We start from the raw sequence: 10,286 nt of genomic DNA, 5'->3' as shown, positions 1-10,286 counted from the left end.
AAATATACAACTTCCCTATAAAAATTACATAAAAGAAAATTTTAAAAGTACTACTCGTATGTTCGAAAAGGTTTACAGAAAACTATTGATTTCAGTTTCTGAAACCCAACTTCTGTGTATAGGTTTGAAAACAACACACATGAACAGTGGTAACTGGTAGGACCAAGTTAATAGTAAATAAAGATTGACTGTTAGTGAATAAAGTAAATTATTATGTTTAAAAGTTCACCAAACACATTAAAATTTTTGGTGGCTATCCTATCAAACTAACCGATAAAAGTAACTATTAGTTGGAGAATAGCATACTTTAATGTTCAAAAAGAATTACAAAGAAAGTTATTAAAGTTAATTTCTGAAACCTACTTTTAGTAAATAAGTTTGAAAATGAAGATCAACCATAAATGAAATAGATTATTATGTATGATTATGATGTATGACAATAATTTACCACATCTATATTTTAAGTGACAATCCTGTTGAGCTAACAGATAAATTAAAAACTGGATTTTTGTAGTAGAATGACATTATTTTTAGAGATGAAATATTCTACATATGCGATATATGTGAATTAGGCTGAACCTTTATATTAATTATTTATTTCAATTTTTTTTTTTTTGATTTTAACGTTCGTAATGACCCCGAGCAACTTCCCTGCAATCAACAACGTCTTCTCAAATGAGATTTCATTCATCTCAGATTATTAATAACACGCTTTGAACTTTTCTTTCTATCTATCAATAATAATAATATATACAATAATAATTATATACAATTTATCTCAAATACTAGAAATTTCAGTGAACAATACCATAATTCAGTTATATTCTATATAACAACCTTGAAGTCTGACAATATATTTGTAAAGGCAGTATAGGAGAGTGCTTCCATATCAGTAAAATTATTTATAATAACAAATTTTACATTTAAAAATATTGAAAGTTGAATATCATTTATTTTTAATCAAGTAATTAATAATTATTATACATACTATTCTATTCCCAACTATTTAAAATCTTATAAAAATTAGTCTATAAAATTATTTCTCATATTTTTAGATATTATTCACAATGTTTTCAAAATCCTACTCATTTTTATTCTCAGTAAGTAGCAACTTATAATAAATATTAAAATTGCAGAAATTTTATAGACTTAAGGAAAACAATTTGATAATCATTAACATGCATTAAAGGTTAATAAAACAGTATCCATAAAAAACTTAAACCCAAGTTTGTAAAATAAAATCATTAAAAACTAAAAAACGTTAAGTATCGTTTCCAGACAATTAAGTTATTGCAACTCACCTGCTAATCTATCCTTGACGGCTTGATGTGCTAACGCCGCATGATGCAACGGTGGTAATGCCCATGTTAGCGGCGTTCTTTGTGGCGGCACACGTAGTACATGTCCGGCTGCAGCAGCCGCTGCTGCTGTGGGATATAAATGTGGATAACTATAAAGTGCAGTAGCGCCACCATAGGTCGATGTCGCTATGCTCGTTGCTAGTTTATAAGCAGCTAAATCGTGTTCAGCTTGCAGGTCCTTGTCAGGACTTTTGTTATTATTCTCAAAGGGTTTCGAAAGCAGGCGTGATATGCTGAATGGTAGATTCTCGCTGGATGAGGAACGTGTTTGCTCTGATTGTAGTGATTCACTGTAATATTTAAATTCACATTAGTTTTTGTGAACAAATCTTGTTATTGTAATATTGAATTTATTTTTTACAAAGTGGCATTAAAACCACATATATTATCATGTTCTGTATATAATTAAACTAATGTCATTGAATGTTTTCAATTTGTGGGTGTTAAAGTTAATGACAATTTATTTGTAATAAGGTCAAAAAATCAATTTATTAACAAACTTTTAAAATTAATTATCGAATGCAGAATAAATAATTTAATTTGAGTTGTACATTCATTGGCCTAAAACTAATAGAGAATGCATTCAGCTTATAAAACAGCCACGGCCTGGCCTGCGCGGTGCGTTGATAAGTACATAAAAATTTGCACACTTGAAAATTAGTTTTTTTTTCTTAAATATTGAATTGCAAAACATTAAAAGTCATGTTAATTTATTGTATAACTTAAACGATGTAAATTATTTAAATTTAAAAATTTTATTAATTAACTTACATATCACATGTCATTGATTTCAATTGCGTGATACTCTAACACGCGAATTAAGGCACTTTAGCTTACTCATGTAAGCTACTCACGACTTTGAGAAATCCTTTTAATAATTGAACACATTTTGATAACAATTTAATAGTTACTACATGACATAATATAAGGAATTCATTAGACTTATATAAGAAAATATTGCAGTATGCATAAATATAGTGCAATTGAAGCTGAAATAAAATCTGAAATGCTTGCATTGCAACTCAATTAATAGTTATATGTCAACAAGGTGATTTACCGACCTTATATATTTCTTCAACTTCAATACAATTATTTCAAAGTGAAATTAACATTTTGAAAGTTTTATTATAGCACGTTTCGTCGAAACCCTTATATCAGGCCCCTGTATCTGCGAACTTCATCATGCGAAGTAAAACGTTTTCTTCGGAATATCACTTGGTGAGGCTTGTGAACAAGTAGTCAGACTGGTGGCTAGATCGGAAGGATATGTCAGAAAAAAGTGTAATTCAGAGTACAATTCATATACTTTGATCATCGATATAAACATTTTATGTTTATATTCATGCACGTGTACCTTTATGTTATTGGAGGTATATGTTATCATCTCAATCCTCAAATAACACTATATATATGTCATTATTTTTTCTTTGATAATGGTGAATATTATGTGATACAATTAATCACAAAATACATATATTATAAAGTTATTGTTAGATATTTTTGTATTAGAACAGTTCGGTTGAATTCAAAGCACTAAATGGAGCCATATTTTATACATGAATGCATGCCTGCCTACATCATCGTTTCTATTAAGGTTAAATATCTCCAAATAGTATTACGAATCATTAATACCATATATTCAGGACAGGTCACTGAAAATTGACACTTTGTCCGATCACTACATTTATTTAGCGACATGTAAATTAATAGTCAGAAACAGTCCATAAAGAAAATAGATAAACGATACATCAAGTGACATATTCATTGATGAGGATCAAAATGGGTTCTAAAATGTCGTAGAGAGTAATTTTTATAAAAAGAGTTAAAACTTTGATTCTAACAAGTAGCATCTTTAAGTAAGGTCTTATAGTTACTTTTCCAATAATGGTGGTAAAAGTTTAAGTAAGCAGAAGAAAATAGAAATCAATAAATAAGTCAATAAATAAGTTGTTAAATATCTGATATGTTGGCAACTTAACGTCAACACGATTACTATAATATATAATATAAACAAAATGATCTAATTCAGTTTCCTGGAAGCTTTAACAATTTTTAGTTGAAGCTTCATTCAGCTTTTTTAATTTTTTTTATTTTTCTTGTGGTCACATTTAGAATATGATATATTCGTTTTTAATATGATTATACATTTTGAAGTCTTAGCAAATTTATTTAGAAAACTAAATAGTGTCCTCAAATCTAAAGTAACCTAGAGTAAATAGAGTAAACGGTAGCGTACAAATGTTTATCATCTTCATCTTATTTGATGGGATAATGCACCATCAAGGTAAAGCTAATTTAAGGGGTTAGAATATTCCCGAAATAAGGTATGCCTGTCATAAGAGGGGATTAACAGTAGATTAACAGTTTTCATTACTTTCATTCGATGTGGTGTGGCATTTTATAACCCGATGTTGTGCTCCAAATAACAGTAGACGTGTTAGTTGGGCTTGGTTTCTTACTAAGGTAGTAACTATAACCAAACGCATTGCTTTATTGGTACCGACGAAATAATTTGGAATTTTCAATAGCACTTTTATCGTTTCATTTTACTGATGCATATGTTAAGCACACCGCGGTGTAATGCCTTAATGGCAAGAAATCACTGTAAAAAAGATGGTCTTTGTAGCTTATTATTGGTGACAGCTTCAATAAGATTATTCACATTTAACTCATTGTTGCCATCTTTTCTCTCTTTTTTTAAAATTAAAGTCTAGTAAAATTATTCTAAAATCGTATTTAACTGATTTATACTAACAGCTTTTATTTTGTTATTATATTGGCACCCGATAATGATAAAAATAATTCATTTAATATAATAAACTACTATATATAGCAAAATATATATGTTACTAATTAAATATTAACAATTTTGCTACCTTATTTGTATTTGTAATATTATGTACTTAATATTTGCATATATTTTTTTTTATATTGTAACATATTAGTGAAGATTATTTTAAACTTATTTATTAAAAATAATTTTTAAAATTAAAACTGAATTTAAATTACACTTATTAAGACTCTTTGTGTAAACATGAGAGCTGCTTTCGATAGGATTTATCAGTCAAAATACAAATTTCTCTTCATTGCCAAACATTTTAGTCTCACGCCTCACGTAATTAAAATGTAAATAAATGCATCTTTGTCTGTCCATTTCTTGCTTTACTATTTGTCTTTTCAACTGCTCTTATTATTGTTTTTGTTTTTGTTTTTGATTTTAGTGTTTTGAATGCATATTGTTCTTGTCTTTAGTATGTGATCTTTACGACCCAGTATGTGATATCTGGCAACCCAGGCGCAGCAGTTAGTGTTGTTGTTCTTTCTCAACCTTTTTTGAAGATCGTAGATAAAAAAGCGCATTTAATGGGTTGTGCTTTCCTACGAAAATGAATTGACAAACTAATTTGTTTGGAAATGTGTAAATTATACAAATTTTATTTGTTTAAGCTTTAGTCGTTTTCGCTATTAAATGTGACATCAATTCGCCATAAAAGCAACTTTAATTCATTGTTGACCAAACATCGTTTAAGACACGGATTTTATAGATTTTATAGATTTTATGGACTCGATCGTAAAATAGTTTAAAATGTTTTTGATTTCAGCCGTCGGCACTTAATTTTCAATGGTAATATTTTTTCATTTAAATAATTTAATAATTTTTTGGATATTAAATTAAAAGCCTCAACTTATTAATTATGCATAGAAAGTGTTTAGATTAATAAGTGCAAAAGTGTTGCTCTTAATGAGTTCATATCAGTTGCAAATATTTAAATTAGTCGATAATTGGATAAAGTTTTATCGATAAACTGGTATGAAACCAGTAAAATACAAGTAATGAAAAATATTTAAACTTTGTTTGGATTTGATTTATTCAAACAATTTAATTTGTTGTTACTCTTTACCTCACTCGTGGTCTTTAAATTGTATTAATTGTGATTAAAATGCACGACTATAAAATAATGTTTATATATATATATATATATTCAAATGTTAGATTTGTATAAAAACGGAACATTTTATAGGAATTTGAATTTAATTTTTTGTAAGTGCCCAAATTTAACTGTTTTTTTAGAAAAGTTCAAAAACAAAATTATATTAAAATAAAAAAAGAGTTTTATAAAAAAAACAAAAGTTTTTAATATTATAACGAGAGTAAAAAATCGGGACGGCATATTTTATGTAAGTTTGATTTTAATTTTTGTTAACTCTTAGTTCTAACTAAAAGCATAAAAAAAATTATGTTGTTATAAAAAAAAGAACAATTTTTTATAAAAGCAGCAAAAGTTCCCAGCAGTTTATAGTGGTATCGATGCCAAAAGAATCACAATGGCATCGATGCTATATTAATGTTTTCGTCAGTTTTAAGGCATCGATGGTTGATTCTTAAGTATCAATGCAGTGTCAATAATTTATCGATATTTTCGCCTGTTGGGTTATTATGTTATATAGAAAATTATATGTCGGGGTTTTGTAACTTGATTTGACTTGGCGTTTAACGTATATAGCTCTCAGTTCTTACTGATTTTTGAAAATGTATTATAAAATTTTATTAATACAGAAAAGATTGTGTTTTTTTATGAAAGCGCAATTATATTATACAAAGTGGAAAAAGTTGAAACATTTAACTGGCACGGCATACGACAAGATTCTATTTTCTCTGATTCAAAAAAGTTGTCTGAAGTAAAAAATCTACAACTGTCAAAATATTTGTAATTAAATAATAACTTCTTACTAACACATAAGAATTAAACATATGTAAAACAATATAGGGCAATTATGGTAATTCTGTAAACAAATCAATAATTTGTGATAGTTTTAGTTTATTTCTTTTCTGATTTTGGTTTTCTTCTAAAATCATTTCAATTATAAATAAGTATTTATTCTCAATACTTTTAAAAACGTTAGCATTTCTAATATTAAGATCACAAGCTTTTCACTTTCTTGCGAAATATTACAATTTAAAGCACCCAAATGGTATTCCAGACGGATTCACAGAACGATTTCTAATAAATAATTCACAAATGACCTATGACAAAATACATGGAAAAATTGAATTTCTTGTTTGTACAGATATCGACAATATCCCTAATTAATTTAACTATTTTACATAGCCAGAGAAATATTCAATTAAGATCTGTTTGCCACTGAACAATTAAATTTATTCTTTTCATAAAATCAGTTTATTTTAAAGTTATTCTATCCCTACGATATCTCTTATCACTTTCTAGAGTTTTTAAAATTAATCTATCGCTACAATATCACTTATCACATTCTAGAGCTTTCAAAATTAATCTATCCCTACGATATTCCTTATCACTTACTAGAGCTTATAACTGTATTCCCAGATTTTACAACATACCTTAGTGGAGTTTCGGATTCATCATAACAACTGCCACCATCCATATCTACATCCGAACCGCTGCCACAAGACATACGCGAATCTGAGTCAACATCCACATGAATTTCCTGCTCCACATCGTCTCGATCATCGTCCTCGTGAGCTGACATTGTAAGTAGCGGCGCCAATTTGATAATTTTTTAAGCACGAATATAGAAAACTTGCCTTTTTATTGGCAAATTTTATTGTTAATTAATGAATTGTTTAAGTCAGAGTTTTTTCATAAATAAGATTAGATTAGATTAACTTTAATCTTTCACACAAAATGATTTAATAGAAAACAATTTTTTTTTTCAATTTTAAGAAATTGTTTTTGCTAAGATTTCTATAGATTAATTGCATTTATTTCAATTTATTTTCACTGTTTAAGCTTCAAAAAATATTTAAAATTTTTTTTTCATTCAAATCTTTCAAATGCAACCGAAATCACAAAATCATTTCGCGGTTTGCTCCACACACGCAATAATAATTTTCAACCGCGAAAACAAACACAACGAATTGAGGTGTTAACGTGAACTAAAAGCTGGCAACGTCTTTTGTGAATAAACGCCAGTGTGTCAACCGTCTAGTCAAATGGAAAACGCGCGCGCTCTTGTTAACGTTACCGCTCTATGACAGGGGAAGCTAGTAAATGAGCAGCGTTTGTTCCGCTTCTTGATTTTCAAATCAACCAAACACAAAACTCTGCAGGGGTGGCTCGTTAAACCAGTTTTACTACTTCCTTCCTTGTGTTATGATAATTAGTTTCTGCTGTCTGCTGTTCTCTTTAGCCATAACAAGGCAAATTGTTGACTGGAAATGCAACAACAGCGGCAGCAGCACTCCACCGCACGCACCACTTGTTCATATTGTTCGTATTGTTCATATTGGATTTATGGCACTGTGCATAACCTACCATAATAATGGTAGTTTCCACTGCCGCTGCTGCTGTTGTTTGCTTTGCTAAGCCATTGAGCCACTGAGCCAAGCGCCGCCCAATTTTTGTAACACATGGTTTCTCTTTCTACTTGTGTAGTGTAAACTGGTTTGCCGCTTTAATATTATGGCTAATGTGTTCATTTTTGTATGGACTTGGCAGCATTGTTGTAATTAATAGTCAAGTTTGAAGGTGGAGCTACTGCTTATTTCTGCTCTGATTGGCAATACACATGCGCAATTTTTTCCTTTCCTTCGCTTTCATACAATACACATATTCTTCAATGTTTCTATATTATTACTTTTTAAATGTTTTTTAAGTATTTGCGTTTTTATTGCTGCACTGCAACCATATTAACCTGTCTAACTTTTAAGCGGGGTTGTTAATGTCTTTTTCTACTTCTTGTTCTTCATTCGACTTCGTCTGTCTGCGCTGCGGCATATGACGACATTTTAAATGAAAATCGTTTTGCTTTTGAGGTTTTCTGCTTTATTTTTTATACTTACGTTTTTTGTGCTTTATTTTTTTTTTGTTGTTTCCTTTGCAACGTTAAACTGTGGAAAGTGCAAATGTGGCATATTAATAGCCCAATTGGTAATAGCAACGCTTTGTCAGCCTCATTCACAAACTTGCAACAAGCCAATACGAAAGGAGGTGGGGTCTATGTGTGTAAGTAAATTATGGGTCGATAGTTATTAGTTTTTAATTTATAATACTTTAAAACTATTTTATGTATGGTACAGACAGTTTTACTCTGACATTTTTAAAATTATTTGATCTCAACTATTTCCTGCTGTATTTATATGTTCAAAAAAAAAACATATAAAGAGATGTTGCCATCTCTTTCTCTCTCTGGTATGTAAAAATAGTTTAGTAAAAGACCATTTAACCATTTAGTAAATTTAATGAGAACTCTTTTCGTACAGTCTCTTGTAAATTAGCACAGTTGCACTGACTGAGCTCACTTCTTGCTTCTTGCTTCATCGCCATTTTCGACATGCCACTTCATAGTTGAGATCTTTATTACACTTAAATGCTTAAATGCCTCATGTAAGCGTTCACATTTGGCAGTTTTAGCGGGCATTTTTGATATGGTCGAAATGGAATATATTTATTATGTTTTTCCTATCATGAATGGATGAATGATGATAATGGGGCGAGGGTGAGTGAGGTGAAGATTGTATTTGCTGCTCATGCCGCTCTGTTTTAATTGACAGCTTTATTGCAGGTGCCGTTGCTCTGCTTTTAGATCAGCTACATTCATTGTGCTTACGTAGGAGAGCAGAGGGATTACTGATTTGTATTTTATGGCAACGCCATTGTGAAGTGGTGTGGTTTTTATTGTTGCAGATATCATTTGCAATTTAATGTTTTCCAATTGCACTAATAGTTTTCTTTACTTTCCGAGCACTTTTTTGCAATTTATGCAATTTCTGTTTGTTTTAGTTTTTCTATTTTATTTGGCATGTCGTGGAATATTTATGTAAGAACGGAATAGCTCTGCTTAATGCTCAATAAAGTTTATACAGATAAAGTTACGTCACGCTTTCATATTTATTGTTTCTGTTATATTTCAAGAGATTAATATTTTCAATTTATTATTCTACTCATACAAGTTAAATAAATTAAATGATAAGTTAATATATTAAAGATCTTGTATCTGATTAATACAACAGTTAAATGTCACACAAGATATGACTTTATTAACGCTGATAATAGTCGGACTATACGTATTATGCAAAAAGATGGGGCCACATGCGAATTTACTGATTGCACCTCATCAGTGCAGTTTTCAGCCTTGTCACTTCACCATTGATTTGATATTTACACTGCTATAATTCCTAACAAAAAGCCCGTGAATACAATCCCGAAGCCGCCATATTTAAGCTTGATATACCTAAAAAGTTAATATGGCTCTGCAGAATAACCGTAGTTCCGTCAAGGTACGATCGAGCCTCTTTAAGTCTTTCGAAACTGTGCAAGGTTGCAGACAAGGAGATCCCGAATCTCCTAATCTTTTCAATTTTGTCAAAGAAGTGATTATGCGCAGGGTAGTCCAATACACAATATTCGACAAATGTGTCTAGTCTTTGCTTAAGTCAACGACAACAACATCATAGAGCTTAGCAAGCGTGATATTACTGCTGCATTTGCCGCTATCTAAAAAGAAGCTGTGAAAATTGGAATAGCCGTGAAAGAGGACAAAACAAAGTATATGTCGGCTACTGATAGAAATGTGCATCGACTCGAGCATCGACTTGGTAACTGGAGACTATACTTTCAAATCTGTTGAGAGTCTCATCTACCTTGGCACCGCTGCAACAAAACACAATGATGAATAATTATCTGTGTCAGTAGGTGCCACTATGGGCTCAGTAGACAATTGAAGTCTCCTTGTTGACTCCTTGAATAAAGCTCTCCTTAGACATACAAAAGTTAAGTTGCTCATCTACCTGCACTTCTGTGTGGTGCAGAAGAATAGATGGCATTTGAAAGAAAAGTTCTTCCCAAGATCTTTAGTTCTTTGTGAGTTTGCAATGTCTATCGCATCCGAATGAATATATCAGCTTTGCTGGATTGGTCATTTTGTGAGAATTGATGATGATGTTTT

General features: G+C 30.4%; 1 protein-coding gene across 1 annotated transcript in view; it reads right to left on the bottom strand.

Moving 5' to 3' along the window:
• Positions 1-6,928, bottom strand: part of LOC119684872 (T-cell leukemia homeobox protein 3-like) — a 26,089-nt gene extending 19,161 nt beyond the window's left edge. Inside the window, exons 1-2 of the mRNA XM_038099005.1 lie at positions 6,721-6,928; positions 1,302-1,651 (exon numbers count right to left, since the gene is read on the bottom strand). Of these exons, the coding sequence (XP_037954933.1) occupies positions 1,302-1,651; positions 6,721-6,869 (499 nt within the window). The 5' untranslated portion in view covers positions 6,870-6,928. The remainder of the gene's footprint in view (positions 1-1,301; positions 1,652-6,720) is intronic.
• Between the last annotated feature and the right edge of the window lie 3,358 nt (positions 6,929-10,286).

The sequence above is a fragment of the Teleopsis dalmanni genome, chromosome 2, assembly GCF_002237135.1.
Source record: "Teleopsis dalmanni isolate 2A chromosome 2, ASM223713v2, whole genome shotgun sequence".
In the NCBI taxonomy this organism is placed as follows: Eukaryota; Metazoa; Arthropoda; class Insecta; order Diptera; family Diopsidae; genus Teleopsis; species Teleopsis dalmanni.
Note: the sequence above shows the minus strand (reverse complement) of the source record. Positions and strands in the feature narration are given on the sequence as shown.